A 16,817-nucleotide genomic window follows, 5' to 3' on the forward strand; every position below is an offset into this window, starting at 1 on the left:
TCTTCGTATTGCTTTATGACTACACATACTTGTGTCATCGTTTAAACCATCAGGAATTATATATAGATATAGTTTTGCGGTGAGTGTGGGGAACAGTTACAAAATATAAGATTTAAGTACAATACTATTTATGTAACAATTAACCCAAAACACCAAAAACAGTGACCATACCGGTTTCTATGGAGATTCGGAAAGATCCTGTCATTTGGAATAGTCTAAAAGATTTTTCTGCAAGAATTTTAAAATGACTTCCGTAAAACAGGTTCTCGTCATCCCAAAACTCACAATTTTACTTTGCATCTCGCTTTGTTAAGGGAGTGCCGATAGTTGGAGTACACCAACTGCATTCAATGTGATTTACCTTCAATGACTCCTTGAAGGACGATGATGATGACAGCTAATACATCGAGAGTGAATGGACCTTGATTTTCTGAATTTATGATCAATGAGTGGTCGTTAATACCATTTCAACCTAATACTCAAAGAAAGCTAGACATTAACTTGTTTTCAGTGATTTATTTCCCCCACATATGTTTGCTAGATGTTCTTTAGGGACAACACTCCACGAGATACAGTTTGCAACAAGATTTCCAAAGTAATTAAGGAGATCTAACAGAATGTTTTAATCTGCAAATGAAAAATGAGCACAAGGCTAGGAAACCATCGGTCGAGCCTTTATGAACAATTATTTACACTAAAAAAAACCGATAAAATGAATTGCGCCACTTAGGAAAATAGGATCTTAGTATTTATATTAGGAAGCCAATCTTTGCTACTCTTATAATTTGCATAACTTTCCTTTCTGGGTATTTTGTTCTAAATAGTTGCTTATATCATTTTGAAAACCTTTGTACGTGATAATTTGTAAATTCACGCCGTGGTGTTAAACTCTTATGTAGTCTCCCAAAAGATAATTTGTTCTTCAGTTCGCGATATTTGTTCCTTATAACTAGCTTTCCTGGGGGTTCTTTTTCCTTCCGCTTGTTTAAAATTTAGCTCAAGAACACACCCACGACCGCCCACACTAGCTACCGTTGCCGCCTTGTTTTTAAGGTTTATCTATTAAATATCTACAACCAATCTCTTGTTTTCTTGTCTGCGCATGGCCGGAGGAGGGGTGAGTCTAAGTGCGTAAGTCTAAGTTGATGACGTCAGGACTCGCTCAGGGCCGGGCGTGGTGCACTTGTTCAACTCATTGCCTATTGTCGCTGAACAACCAAGTCTGAGCGATGGTCCCAGGCAGATTGCAATGTGTAAAGGAATATACTTGATTTGCTAATTCTTTATCTTTCGACTGAAGATGTCATCTGTTCCAAAGATGAAAATTGTACAAGTGTAAACAGGAAGGAAACTAGAAAGTATGCCAAGATTAGGAGCATATGTGTGTTTGAGTTTCAAATTATGTTTATAGATTTTTTTCTAATTATAGAGGATTAGTGATGAGAGAATTTTGTTATGTTTCTATGTGTGGCGGCTGCTAGGGGCGACTAACTTTCAGTAATGAAATACCAACAGTTTTTTAACACGACTTAGTGATACATTCTATATCAAGAATTTCAGATACCAGTTGGCAGGATTGGTTAAAAACTGCAAAAAAGATATCGATGCGAAAACTTGTTACAAATTAAATAAACTAAATGTTGCCAAACCTAAATTCACTTAGGAAAAATTACAGCCGAAAATAACGATGAAGCCCTACAAAAATACCAATACTCACATTTGTTGCGATAGCTGAAGAATTACAGCTGAATTACTGCGAAAACGGCTGCACGACGTGCTGTACGATTAACTATGATTGCAAGAAATATAATATGAAATATGTTCGCAAGCGGACTTACGGAGTAAAAAACTAACATAACTTTTCGATAAACAATACGTTAAATACTTGCTACGTTACGCAACGGTACCTTGCACAGCGCACGCAAAATTTTTAATGTAATCAGTGTCGTTTGTATAAAAACAATAGACAAAAGAAAAAAGACGTGTGCGATCTACACTAACTAGTTTGAAACTCGAACCCAGTCCCCTGAATGTTGATTCGTTTAACATGGATGACAAATTTTGTTTACGTGTTCTTCATGTAACTGAAATATTCATTTACAATGGAGTTTTAATTAAAAATACGTCTTGGACATGTTTTTTTCAATAAATATAGAAATCATAAATGAATCAAAGTGCATGTAGAAATTCATTGAGTCAAACTTTTGTAATTATACGTTGTGCAGTTGTTACTTAAATATCTCTTTCGAAAAATATTTCTTAATGAATCTAAAACAAACTGTCCCTTTGTATAAAGGGGGTAAGTGTCTAAAGAAACTGTGGTGCTGGTTCAGTGGGAGAGTATAAACATGTAATTTTAGTGTTAACAACTAAGTTGGAAAACGTAAATCGACCCACCGTTAAGAGTTTAAAGGATGAAGTGTCGAGCGTTGTTAAGCCCTTCGTCAGATCGCTCTAAGAGTTTAAAGGCTGACATGTCGAGCGTGACCGCTTCGAAAGATCCAGCTCTAAAAATGTTACGGTGGTCGATTTACCTGTCCCTGTGTGAAAAACTACCCAACTCACTAATGTTACTCAGCCCCAGATTCTTGGTACCACGTGCCCAAAGGAGAAAACGAATGGATCAAAGGCAAAGTGACGACAAACAATAGATAACATAACAAAACAATAAAAAGATTGCTGGGGCGCCATTTGGACAATTATAAAATCCAACCGCTTGGTAAGTTTTAAATTTTGTTATTGATAATTGCGCTTTTTTTGTGTGAATAAACAAGGCTCGCTCTTCGCGATAGTAATAGGTAGTTTTTCGAGAAAAATGAAAATATAAACTCAAAAAAGTGCGGTGTCATAAATGCTATATGTGTGTGAAGGTCATGTGCAATAAAGAATATTACTACATTTTTTCAATACTGTTTGTGTGATAGGTTCGGTCATGAAAGAAGAAAATTCTTTATATTTCAGTGTTTAGATCAGAGTGTTTATGCTCTTATATTTACAAACCAATCTAAACTGTTAAACTGGCGGATTCTTATATTTTAAAAACAGAAATTGCTCAGAACTTGAGAGTAACTAGAAAAAAATGTCTTAAGTTACAAAAAGTCCTAGAAAGATATAGAATATATCTAGAGCAAGACAAGAATTTACCGCGAGGTCGATCAGGCAGACGGTGTGTAAGGTGTCAGCTACGAAGGAATAAATATTAATTTTAGGGTTTAAAAAATCTTTCGTAATAGGCTTTGGTAATTTGTCATAATATCAGAAATAGTCAAACTAATATAGCTTTAAAAAAAAAAAAGGGTTTTTCGGACAATGAAGATTTCGGTGTTGTTTAATTTTACAAAGAAATCATACTGAAGATTCTCTTCTTTTAAAAACACTCTACGCTGTCTGATGATGGGTACTTAGATTTAGCATGTAGACTTGGAAACTTTTCAACTATTTTGAGAGCTTCGCCTTACGAAATAACATTTGTTCACTGTCCATTACGAAGCTTATTTTTTTTTTGAAGCCTAGTATTCTTTACGGGTTTTAAAGTGGTTCGGAATAAATTACCTTCGCCCGCCGGTCTCTGATTGGGCGACGCCAAAGTTCAAACAAAATGATTTGAGTTACCCCCCCCCCCCCCCCCCCCCCCCCGGCGACTGTCAACTGACCACTACGTGAAACGACTTTCCCAAAACAGTGGTATGAAACCGAACTACTTGAATACAAATTTGTCGCCACGCCTGTTGACAACAAAAAATGATGCCGATACAAACAGTGGAAAAAACACTTGCGGTTGTTTGATTTCTCACTTAAAAAGCATACCGCCGTTTTTTGAAGTTGACAGTTTTACGCGCAGAACACATTCAAAGCAATTAAAAGTTTGTTGGCAAATAGTGCGCATGGGTGCCAAGTAAACAGTCCTGAAGGGAATTACAGATAAATGCAATTACCTGCGCACATCGAAGGGCACCATTTCTCCTGAAGACGTTTCATACTGAGAAGCAAGAAAACTCAACATCCAGTCAAACACGCAGAAAAAAGAGCAAACTAGAGGAAGAATGAGCGCATGCGCGCCATGTTAAAAGTCCGCGCGAACTTAACAAACAAAAACTCGCTAAAAAAATTCAATTATCAAAATTTCAGTTTATTTTGGTACTTTGCATGGGAACGCATTCGTTTGGCTAACATTTAATTCTCAGAACAGGAAGAATGAGAGCATGAGCTGTTAATCAATTGTGTTGCACGATCCATTCGGGAGCTAATTATATCACATGATATTCTTAAACAACGCATGTTGCGTTTGGAGTTCAAATGACGGCTGCAATTACAAAAACTACCATCTAATCAAGTGTCATTTCAATAACTTTGCCTTGGAATCGCCTTTCTTGCCACACAGGAATTGCAAGTACAACCGAATAAAACACATCGAGACTTATCAAAACTACAAAGACGTTTTTCTAGATCTGGTCAACAAGAAACAAAAGAACAAATGCTGGCAGGTTGATCAAGATTCGGTAACTAATGAAGGCGGGGCTTAAGCTATGCTGGAACATTGCTGGCTACACTACGTGGTACAAGCCGTGCACGGATATAAGGAACAAGTAAGAGGCCAAATTAACTCCCGAATACCCTTGAAATGGCTCCAAATGGAACATCCGCTGTGCAAGATCAGGCCTGACAACTAACAAGAGCCAGAAAAACAGCTGGATGATCCCGAGAAGGAACATGACCGACGTAGAGGTGGCTGTTAGAGGCCTACGTGGCTGTAGAACTGGTGTGGAGATCTCTCTGAAAAAGACCCAATCGAGGCTCTGTTTGTTTCACGGCACCAAATAACTAGGGTGATGAGAGCGAGAGACGAGTCAAGAACCATGAAAAACAGAGCGAAAGAGAGGGGCAGCATGTTTCTGAGGATCATCATCACAAGTATTGAATCAAACAAAAAGCAAGCGACCAACAACTGAGGTCAGACATTCCTGATGCGGGGACATTTTACGATTGGAGCGAGCTGCAATCATCAGAATGAGGCCAATTTCCGATCACTCCGAGCCCCGCCAAACGAAGGTACCCCTCAGAACGGTCCTGAAGGTCCAGCTGCAATATGAAGGCCCAAAGCTGAGGGACGAAGAGGAAGCTGGCGCCACCGATGACATAGGCGAGTAGGCAGGACCACTGAGTGAATCTTTCTGTTTTGGTCATTGGTTCCGTGGCGGGGAATGGACAGCATGAATTTGAACCAGTTGGAGATTATGATGGGCACTCTCATGAACATGGCTCTACAAGCAGAAAAAATAAAAATTGAGGAAACGTTCTGAGTACCAACAACATTTGCTTTAGATACGCTTGCTTAAAAATTGTCATAGTAAAATTAACACGCTAGCTGAAGATGTTATAACCGGAATATTTTATATTTTCCTACTTGCTATTTGCCACAAAATCTAAGACTCCTTTGAGTTAACTAGTGTGTTGGCCATTTCTCGCCCGCGCGTGGCAGTCGAAGTCTCCTACGTTTGAGGGCCTGCTGCCAAAGACTACCTTGTTTAATAGGTATTGGAAGTAAGAACTTTCTTTTGTCTCGGCATAATATTTAACATAGTAGGTATTAGACACAGCTTTAAACCCGTTAAAAAGCTATGATAAAACAAAGTTTGCCGTTAAGTTAGCGGAATTCTTTGTAGAATTCGAAGGATTCACGACAGGTTATGTAAATTAAGCTTTCACAGTTTGTTAATTGCATTTATTAGCAGGTTATAATTACTGATTTTTTTGGCTTATCATCAACAGCTTCTATTCACGTGGAAGTAGCTCCCGTAGTTAAGTTTGCAGAATCAATTTAGGACAGATTCAGGACAGAACGGCAACATCTTCCCCTCCCTTGACACTTAACCGAAATTTTATGGCATTAATACCAAACATCAGAGACACAGCTTTAAACCCCTCACAAAGCAGTGATAAAAACAAAGTTGGTGTTAAGTTCGTGGAATTCGCGAAGAAAGAGCGCGAGGTCCCTGTAGAATTCAAAGGATTCGCGACTTGTTAGATAAACTGGGCTTTCACAGTTTGGTAGCTGCATTTTGCTGGCAGTTTATAATAACTAATTGTTTTTGCTTATCATTACCAGCTTCTATCCCGTGGAAGTTGTTCCCGTCGTTAAGTTTGTAGAATCAATTTAGAACAGATTCAGGACAGAATGTCAACATCTTCTGCTCCCTGACAAATTACCGAAATTTTGATAGGAAAGCAAAACAAATGCTGCCGAGCGCGCTGGGATTACCTCGACCAATTGAGAGTTGAGATTGTGAACGAGGTAACAAAAGTTTGTTTGTGGAGTCAAAATCTCAAGAAAATGAAAACAATCCTTTTGTTTTCATGACATAATTTAATCATTCACTATTTGTGTGATTCATAGGTAGATAGCTTCCATTCTTCAAAAAATCAACCCATTACAGACCTCATCCACAGTTTTAGCTGTGAGACCGTATGTATCGGGACCTATATTAAGCGAACACCAGCTCTTCCATTTTTCTTCTCATTTATTGTGTTCAGCGCACAAGTCTGTTCCACGGACGCAAAAAAAAAATTAATTTAGGCACTCAAACCAGGTAAGGAGGCACTTAAAGAGGTTATTCTCAAATTTCAAATATTTCAGGAAACCTGTGCACTTTTAACTGGCGTTCAGGTCACGTTACAGAATGTTATACAACTTTTAATGATGTTAAACACATATGGCATATTGAGACCCAAAGTAGAAAAAGCGAAACGCAATTTCTCTCAACCTCGTTCCCAGGGTCCTCTCTATTCCTTATTTGAGAAAGTTTTTCGAGGGAGGAAAAGAGAGGACCCTGGGAACCAGGCTGCATTTCTTTACCTTCAACACAACGTTTTAGCAAATGGATTTATTCCTTGTTATCTTAAGTAATAGAGGGTATAAAGAAAAAACATTTAAAAAATTGTTCACTAAGATCTTGTTATGGTTTAATTTGATTAATTTTTATATGAACTGCGGTTTTACAAGGATTTCCAGCCCCGAGAAAAGCCATGACTGCACACTTAAAATAACGTCATTTTGTCGTGTGTTTGATATCGCCAATCAGCTGCTGACACGACACTCGCCTTTCGCGCCACTCTGTCAGGTTGATGAATGAATGGCAAAGCGTTCACCACGCTCAATCCAAGGTCATTTGTCGAATTGTCTTGTCTATGGTGTTTATATGATGAACAAAATAATATATTTTTGCTTGTAGATGTCGAATTTCTCTCTCCGTGATCAACTCAGTATGTCAAATCGATGTCTCACGAGTGAGTACAGTTTTGTGTTTGTTGGAATTTTCCAACAAATCAAATTTCTATCACCTCAGTTTCGTTGTTCTGGAATCGCTTTTCTTGCCACACGGGGATAGTTATCACAACAGAATAAAACACATCGAAACTAGTCAACACAACAAAGATGTTTTGCTCGATCTGGTTAACAAAAAACAAAATCACCAACACCGGCATGTTGATCAAGACGCGGTAACTAGTGAAGACGGGGCTTAAGCAATGATTGACATTGCTGGCTCCCACTACGTGGTATAAGCCGTGCACGGATATAAGGAACAAATAAGAGGCTAGATAACCTCTCGAATATCCCTGAAATGGCTCCAAATGAAACATCCGTTGTGCAAAATCAGGCCTGACAACTAACACGAGCCAGAAAAACAGCTGGATGACCCCGAGAAGGAAAATGACCGACGTAGAGGTGGCTGTTAGAGGCCTACGTGGCTGTAGAACTGGTGTGGAGATCTCTCTGAAAAAAGAACCAATCGAGGCTCTGTTTGTTTCACGGCACCAAATAACTAGGGTGATGAGAGCGAGAGACGAGTCAAGGACCATGAAAAACAGAGCGAAAGAGAGGGGCAGCATGTTTCTGAGGATCATCATCACAAGTATTGAATCAACAAAAAGCAAGCGACCAACAACTGAAGTCAGACATTCCTGATGCGGGGACATCTTACGATTGGAGCGAGCTGCAATCATTAGAATAAGACCAATTTCGATCACTCCGAGCCCTGCCAAACGAAGGTACCCCTCAGAACGGTTCTGAAGGTCCAGCTGCAATATGAAGGCCCAAAGCTGAGGGGCGAAGAGAAAGCTGGCGCCCCCGATGACATAGGCGAGTAGGCAGGACCACTGAGTGAATCTTTCTGTTTTGGTCATCGGCTTCTCGCGAGGAATGGACAGCATGAATTTTAACAAGCCGAACATGATGATGATAATTATAGTTAAAATACCGCTGAAAGAGAAAAAAGATTTGTAATGGAGTCCAGTTCTGACGGAAAGAAAATGCTACGCAATACTTGGAGTTCGAGATGTCCGCGGTAAATGAAATGACGGCAAATTTTTGGAGTAAAGTTTGATTCGCGGTCAGGCGAACTCTGATCTTTGGGCCATTTTATTAAAATCTCATTTCAGATCTGAAAGATTTAAAAGGAAAATTTCATATAATTCTTTTTGTTTACAATTTGATGATTGGATGCCCTTCGAAGAAAAGAGAAAGTTATTCGATAAAGGCTTTGGAACTGAGAGATAAAGAAACCCGAATTAAGATTTAACCTTAAGCTAGCGTTAATTAGCATGGGAACAAAGAGGGAAAAGGAAAGAAAATAGATATGTTTGGAAATTTAGACTTTCGTTCACGAAAAATGAAAATTTTGTAAAAGTGAGCGGTCAGCAGGACCGACGTTTCAGTCCTACATTTTAAGCTTTCCAGGCAAATGGGAAAAAAAACAAGCCAGGAAGATAAATGATAAAAAAATTTAAACGCACGTAATATAACGTGCTAAGTCTACTTTACATTTATTTCATGGCCGTCTGGTATCTTCAGGCCATTTTCAACGTCATTTTGTAGACTTCCTTTTGTACCTGGTGTTGTCTCTTTTCAAAATAGCGGAATAATGGTAAGGAAGCTATACACGTAACATTTCGTGCGTTGAATAAATTTATTTGCCCCCTAATAAAAGAATTTATATCTTCTGCCTCTGCTATATTGTTAATATTTAACTAAGATACTAAGTCAACGAAGAAAGGCAGGGAGTACTGAAGGGTTAAAACTTGAGGGGGACTGGGTCGTAACATCTGAAATCGATTGAGCAACAGTAACAAGACTATCTGATGACTTTGATATCAATACTGTTCTTTGCGCAAGAGTCACGATCTCTTTTGTTTTAATTTATGTTTTTATGTCTTCCGGGCACTTCCTTTTTTGTTGTGCCCTAAATTTTGTTGGAGCTTACAAAATTTAAAATCGTTCATGATCAATTATTTAAGATTTAATTTTTAGCCATAAATCGGCCATCTTTTCATGGCCGAAATTTATTCCGACAACGACCTTGTCTGGTTTCCATTTATTAAAGCTCTCTTTTAAACAAAACTTGACTGGTTACCTAGAAATGGACCAACATATCGACACTGGTATAATTTCACACCTCTATGCATTTCTGAGGAAAGGAGACATGAATGTTTGCTTTGTTTTTCACGGCGAGAGTAAACACTTAAAATTCAATTTAAATTTTATCCCACAACCGAGAAATATTCAGAAAATATCGATTTCAGTGAACTGAAGAGTGATTGAACACAAATAGACAGAATGATGGATTTCATGCTGAGGAAATTTTGGCCTGTACTACTCGAATTAAATATACATATTCAGCATATTAGATGTTCCTACGAACGACCTTTAAACCCCGAAATCACACATGACACGCTTGGGCCGCCTATGATATAACCAGGATACTGGTGTACCAGTCTAAAGATTCGTCGAGATCTAGAACTGCTCGTGGCAAGAGGCTCTTGACAGTTAATATTTAGCTAGGTTTTTGACGGTTCAAGGTAAATAGTTATCCTTTCTGACAGTGGACCCCATTGGCAACGACGTAAAACGAAATACGAGAGACATGCAGCCATTAATTAAAACTAACCTTTTTTTTTAACTCAAGCTGAGACGAAGTCAAGATATCTTTGCCACAAAACTGCCAACGGAAATGGATTTATTCATTTTCAGCTGACATATGAAGATAATTAGGATGAAAAAGGACTCCGATGGAGATCCTGTTAAATTTGCTGAAACCGGAAGTCAACAGCTTTAGGGCTGCCACGGAACTTCCTTCGCAACAGTGTTTCATTTCAACCGTCGTATATCTTCCTTGTGCCTTCAACAATCGTTACGACGCGTCATGAACTTGTTTAGAAAGTAGGTAAGCTCAAACCGAATACAAACACAAAACTTTTTTAATCATTTGTGTGTGTATAAACAGGAAATCCCGTTTCATAAGCTCCCCCTTTCCCTCCCCTCCCCTCTCTTAACCACTTCTCTGATTTGTTAATGCAATAATAACTGAACATCACATTCAGATCAAAGAGAAAAAAATGTAAATTATCTTTTCTAATGTCAAGAAGCGTGGGGTGCCTTGATTAGCCTTGTGAGGTGAAAATGTGGTGACGTTTGGTTGCACTTTGTTAATTTTATTTTTCCGGTAAGATTAAGAATATCTTATTTCTCCTAACTGCAACAAGCCTACCAAAATCTTTCGAAGTTATTATCCACGGTTAATAACGATGTTTTTAATTTAAGTTACCACTTAATTCGTTAAGAAAACAGAGATAACAAAGGTCGCTTCGTATGATTCTATTAGCGAACAAAGAGCTCTGTGATAACTGTTAAGGTTTCAGTGTTTAATGCTATGTTTGTTAAATAGAGGAAACTACAGGTAGCTTCAGATTTCTTAGACACAGTCGACGCTCTTATTAGCGGAAACTTAAAAAAAGCAGACAAGCTCTGCAATTGGAACTGGCGTTTCAGAACAACGTGTAGATAAAGAATCTGTATTCGGGTGTTTGGCCGCAAAGAGGATTTATGTGAATCGAGTCGAGCACATAGGGTTCGCCAAAAGAAAAGTTTGCTTACCAAAATAGTCAGATCAAGTGACTAAGACTTGAAACGATGAACAGTGAAGTACCAGTTCTTTCGGCTTGTGACAAGCGAAGAAGTAGACACCTACAGCTTGGGGTGTGCGTGCAGATATCCTCTTTGTTTGCTGAGATGGAAGGATATCGATACTCATCAAGATTAATTGTGACCAAGTTTCAGTCCACGGGCATCCGTCTCAGATCTGTCAGCTCATGTCAAATCTTATGTTCGCAAAACTCTTGCTGATTTTTTTAATTCGCCTTAATTCGCCTTATTTGTCGGTAAAGATTAAGGCGAGACCTAGCAAACAAGATGTAAACAAGCAAAAAAGATTCGCGTTTAAGCTTAGTGATATTGACAACGCTAAGCTTTTATAAATCGAGTAGCATTTAACATGGTATTAATTGTCATGCACGAAACACGGAATTCATTTTCCTCAGCAGGGAATGGGAGATAAACTACTTTAAGGTCACTTAAAAAATAGATAAGATAACAATAATGGAAATGACTATCGTAATGGTGATATCACCAACGATAAACTCTCTCTTACGCAGGATGTACAAAGGTTGATTATTATTTACATTGGAGCAATGCCTACTTCTGTCAAGAAGTGGGACGAGGAATAAGCCGGTATCCAACTGGGACTAACCGTTGACTTTTTTCACGGGGAACGGAGTGGAGATGGAGTTCCAACTTAAGAGGGGGTCATTAATGAGTTAATGAGCCTTAAGGGAGGACCAGGTAAATTTTATTGTGGCAGAACCAAAATTTCCCGCACCCACCCCGGCGGTAAATAAGGTTTGGTCCCTTAGACAATCGCGCGCCGTGAGAGAGTGGGGAAAGGGTGGAGCACTTGAAGTTGGCCATATTTAAGACAATACCCTGTCAGTAACACACAGGTAGAAAAGTACCCCAGCTGATCAAGCCCTGCTTGACCTGTTCAGACTGTGCTCGTAGAACGCCGGAAAATTGCCCGCTAGAATGGGCAAAAAGTTGCTAAAACATTGCAAAAAATCCAAAAAGTTGCCAGCTTAGTGTCTTGATATTTTCATATACACGTTAATTAAAAGCTTTTAATTAGTTTTTGTTCTTCGCACTAATTGCTAGCATCAGTCCAGGAAAATAGCTTAAAAGTTATCTTGAAAGAGTTGCTCGCGAGTATAGACGAAATTTAAGGAACTCTGTAAGTCTAAAGGAACAAAACACATGGTTCATTGGACGTCTTGCCGATCGTCGTTCGAACGGATTTTCCCATGTAAGATTAGAAAAGGATCGCAAAAGGTCTGCGAAACGTTGTCTAGTGACAGGTTATGTGTTCAAAAAGCTTATAAAAATTCAAGAAATTCGCACAAATTGAAGTTTTTCTATGAAACCGTTGACTTTTTCGTGCTTGATATTTCCTTTAAACCCATATTTCGCTCAAATCAATCGAGGTTATTAGAACCACAAAACGTTGCTGCGAAGGACAAGATTTGCTCTAAAATTGCCGAGCACAATCGAGAGGCCTAGGTTGTGCTAAAAGCTTTGCTGGTATTTGTATAATAGTACTTGAGGCTATGAGTGTTTGCAAAAGTATAGGAGGGATTGAGTACAGTATTACAGATATTCATGTATTTTACCGTATCTGTGTCGCTAGTTTCCTTTAGACTATATTTTTATTGATATTTTTTATTGTTGCGAGATGATGATTCCTGTCTTCACCATGCCGAGAGGACACTACAAAAAACTCTTTCTTAGACTGAAAGGGGATTCACATATCCCCTACCCCCCCCCCCAAGGGGCTCCTAAGAATCTGCCTTCCATAACGCCGATTGAATTGTGTTTCTTGTGTATGCCAGAGATAAATTTGTATATGTAGTTTATTTCCATTACTTTTCGTTGTCAATCAATGTTAAAAACCTGAAACGAATCTAGTTTCGATGTTTGCTTTTTTTCGTATTAGTACTAAAGGAATGACGACCTGTACTTAAAATAATCTTTCATTTAAGACGGAGTGCAATGTCCAGAGAATTAAACAGTACTCTGCTCATATAAAGAGTGCGACTGTGCATTTGATCACTGTTGTGGTTACTTCTCTTGACACTATATTAAGTCTTACATGTAGTTCTACCCTAGAATCGAGGCGAGGTGGCGAAATAATAAACCTTACATTTTCCTTCCCTTTCATTTTCATCGCCTGCAACCAAGGCTACGATTAATTTTAATTATCTTCGAAACTCTCCCCAACATAACAAATATAATACCAGTTCTAGCTGGCTTAACAAGCGTGCTTTTTTGCGTTTTCCGGGCGAACAGAGGCAAACGCGCTATTTCCCTCGCGCGTGATTCGTACTTCGCTCTCACCTCGCGCCTACCTCGCGCCTGCCTCACGCTCGTCCGTGTTTCCGCGCCACTGAAAAAGGCAAAATAAATTACGCCCGTTCAGCAGGCTTTTATCAACAATTTTATGCTCTGTCGTAGTTCTTAATCTTACTCCCAACAATACAGTTTAGTCTCTATCTTCATGTTTTAGCAGTGTTTCTTCAGAAATCTCAGTTGACGATGTGGTAGGATTTTGGCCAAAAGCCAGAAATAGTAAAATCATAATCGAAAAACATATGTCGAGACTCATCAAAGCAAGGAAAAGATTGCGCTCAATCTGATCCACCAAAACCAAAATGAATAGCACCGGTACACTGATGAACACTCGGTAAAAAAAGGCCGCTGGGACAGCCGGTCGATTAACAGTGCATGCGTTCGCTATGTGATACCAACCATGAATGGATAGGGTGAAAAACGCACTTGCCAAGAAGCCAGCGGAGTGACCATTGAACTCATCAAGCTGTAGGATGTCATAAGCGATGTCAGGCCTTATAAGAAACACGAGCCAGAAGAACAACTGGAACACGCCAACGAAAAAGATGACTACCATTTCTGCGCAGATGTTTCGGCAAGAAATTCCCGAAGAGGATTCTTCTGTTTCACGGCGCAATAACACCAGGGTGATCAGGGGAAGTGATGTATCGATCACCATGAACACCAGCGCAAAAGATAACGGGATATAGCCTCTGAGGACCATCATGAGTATGATCCCATTTACGCCGATGAGACGCGATGGAATGGACCCTAAAATGACCCCGTGCCTGGGTACTTGGTTATTGGAGCGCGCGGAGATGACGAGTATAAATCCAATTATAAATACACCCAATCCAACAAGACGAAGGTACCCCTCAGTACGACCCTCGAAGCTTAACTGTAACAAAAACTTCCACAGCTGAGGGCAAAGAAGCAAACTGGCTCCTCCCAGGCAATAGGCGATCAGGGCCGACCACTGGGTGAATTTTTGTGTGTTGGTCAGCGGTTGTGTTCTTGGGTAGGACACCATGAATAAAAACCAGTCACAGAGAGCAACTTTGGTGGTCACCATGGCTCCGTCTAAAATTTGATATAAAATAATTAAAGAATTACTCTTCTCCTTCAAGTATCGCGAGGGGTTATTTTTGGTTTCCCAGTCTGCATAAAACAGATGTCCGCCGAGTGGTTCATTATAGAAAGGGATTAGTCTTTAATTCTCGCCAGGGTGGATGAAAGGATTTTCGCGGGGGGGGGGGATGGAGGGGGAATCAGTCGTTTATGACGGAGTAAAAAGGCGGGGACTAGTAAATTTACTGTTAATGAGGGGGTATCATTTGAATACAACAGAGCCTTAGAGGGGAGGTTAGGTAAATTTAATTGTGACACAACTAAAATCCTCATATACTTTCCACCCCCCCTCCCCCTGGCACGCTAATTAATGACCAATCTCTTATTGAGGGAGGGGTGACTGGGTGAGTTTCCGTTCAATTAATGCGGGACTTATTTAAAACAGTTATCACTGTAATCTGTTATTTCCGCCTTGCGGTTTCAAACGAACAAAGGTTTTTATACGGGTCAATGAATATCTGAGTGTGCTCTTCATTGACGCTCCTCTAACCGCCTCACTCGGAATCTTTCTTCGTAAGAATGGTACTTTCCATACAAATAACTCGAGACGTTAATGACAGAGTATTGAACCTTGATGGAAAAGTTAAAACTATAGAGAAAGTATTTTTTCTTCACAGCCCGCTTAAAAGAGGCAGGTGCATATTTATTAATTGTTGTTCAAGTCCTCTTTACCTTTGTTCCTAGAAAAAAATTTTAAAAATACGGTTTTATTTATTTCACAAATCCTGGTCTAAGTGATCGATGAAAGCTTTTCGATCTCATTTCAGTCTTGGTCATCTGAGTCGTCCTGTACTTCTGCGTTTATGATTCTTCAAGAAAACGAATTCAACTTATGTAACTGAGCTTATGCTCAAAGAACTTATCCCGCTCGACAATATCTTGGACTATTACTCAACAATACACAAGATTAACTGTATTGTAACCGCTACAAACCGTTACTCGAAGACCTCAATTAACTCTATGAAATAACCAAAAGCACTGTAAATTAAGACGTAGAAGTGTCTGTGTTTACAGTATCGCGCTAAAGTGGCAACACAGTCAACTTCAAGGTTTAAAACTGAAAAATTCCATGAAGGTAAATAACTTGTTCTAACCAATGCAATCACTGACTTATTTACCTGCCATTTGCTGCGTATCCACCGCTGGAGCTCCTTACAACCGTAGCGTAATTTCTTACGTCCAAACAAGAAAGCGTCGTAATAAGGAACTTACAAATCGATTGTGCTCGTTATGCAAATGTAATCTTCTGTCGCCTTTGTCCCGGAAAGCAAGCTAATTAAGCGTTAATTGTACGGCGGTAAAAAAGGTTTAAAATTAGCTGTAGTCGACGTTCCTTTCTGAAAGCTCGTTGCTGCTTAGGAAACACATTGAGGATTTAGTTAAATTTTTTTTAACATCTAGAACTGAAAGAGCGCAATACAAAATATATAAACAATAGAACTGTAGGCTTGTCACAAAATGTGAAAAGAAACTCCCAACACGGTCACTTTTTTTGTCAATTTTCAGCCTTTTCTTCGTTAAATTAGATGATAAAACACGATTTTTCAACGCATATTTCTATCTTTCTTGGCCATCCGAAAATGGGCCAAAAACCCTAACGCAGCCAACACTTGTTTACCACGAAATCTATTTTTGTTCGTTTCAGCTCGCGAGCCATGTCAACGACTTAAAATACATAAACGGAGGAAAAGATATTTGAAAAACCAACTAAATGGGCTGAACAGTAAAACTGCTATTATTCTGTAAAAATGAATTGTTTGTAAATGGTTTCTAGGCGATAAAAGCCTTCCGTACAAAATTTCATTGTTATGAAAAAGGTTATTGACACTAGTACTAATGTGATGCAAATAGCAGCCTTGCATCTTTGCATTTCATTGTTTAAGTTTTGAAAGAACGCAGATTTAATGGCGAAAACAACGGCAAATCAAATGAGTAAGACTTAAATTAAATACTTTCTTTTATGAAAATATCAAACCTGAAATTGGCTAAGGTAAAAGATTAGTTTGAGCGGGAAATTCACGCTCACACGCATGACTGACATGTTGTAAAACAAACTCTATTACTTTGACATTAGTGGGTCAGTGACTGTTGATCATTTTGATTTCCTCTAGTCCTGCCTGATGACTAATATTTGAAAAATAAAAGGCTCGTCGATCAAAGTGACCGCTGAGAGCAAAGGATTATTATTGTGGATTTGTAAAGCCTGCTGGTTTGCAACACGGTGATGAAACACGGGGCATGCGGAAATCGGTCAAGTTTGGTTAGACACGCACCAATTTCCCGCGCAAAATATTATAGGTAAAACGACTGAAACAACCATTACAACGCTTTTTAATCCATGTTTCCTCAGCTTTGCCGTCCTTTTTCCTTTTAAGGTCCCTAATCCGACGCAAACTCGTCGCTGTATTATTCCTAGAGTCTAGAC

General features: G+C 39.1%; 2 protein-coding genes and 1 pseudogene across 2 annotated transcripts; all 3 read right to left on the reverse strand.

The window, feature by feature from the left end:
* Nucleotides 1-4,191: 4,191 nt before the first annotated feature.
* LOC136283321 (uncharacterized) lies at nucleotides 4,192-5,257 on the reverse strand (annotated as a pseudogene).
* Nucleotides 5,258-6,707: 1,450 nt separating this feature from the next.
* On the reverse strand, nucleotides 6,708-11,101 carry LOC136283416 (uncharacterized). The gene is made up of 2 exons (XM_066172244.1): nucleotides 10,928-11,101; nucleotides 6,708-8,257 (listed from the first exon to the last, which is right to left on the reverse strand). The coding sequence occupies exon 2, from the start codon at nucleotides 8,227-8,229 to the stop codon at nucleotides 7,324-7,326; it is 906 nt and encodes a 301-aa protein (XP_066028341.1). The 5' UTR covers nucleotides 8,230-8,257; nucleotides 10,928-11,101; the 3' UTR covers nucleotides 6,708-7,323.
* A 1,875-nt stretch (nucleotides 11,102-12,976) lies between these two features.
* Nucleotides 12,977-15,588, reverse strand: LOC131795739 (uncharacterized). The gene is made up of 2 exons (XM_059113347.2): nucleotides 15,511-15,588; nucleotides 12,977-14,344 (listed from the first exon to the last, which is right to left on the reverse strand). Exons 1-2 carry the CDS (start codon nucleotides 15,515-15,517, stop codon nucleotides 13,419-13,421), a joined length of 933 nt encoding a protein of 310 aa, XP_058969330.1. The 5' UTR covers nucleotides 15,518-15,588; the 3' UTR covers nucleotides 12,977-13,418.
* Between the last annotated feature and the right edge of the window lie 1,229 nt (nucleotides 15,589-16,817).

Source organism: Pocillopora verrucosa, chromosome 9, assembly GCF_036669915.1.
Source record: "Pocillopora verrucosa isolate sample1 chromosome 9, ASM3666991v2, whole genome shotgun sequence".
NCBI classification, from domain to species: domain Eukaryota; kingdom Metazoa; phylum Cnidaria; class Anthozoa; order Scleractinia; family Pocilloporidae; genus Pocillopora; species Pocillopora verrucosa.

Excerpts from the sequence above, each read along its gene's own strand:
- LOC136283416 (XM_066172244.1), bottom strand. The coding sequence starts at position 8,229 with ATGTTCGGCTTGTTAAAATTCATGCTGTCCATTCCTCGCGAGAAGCCG.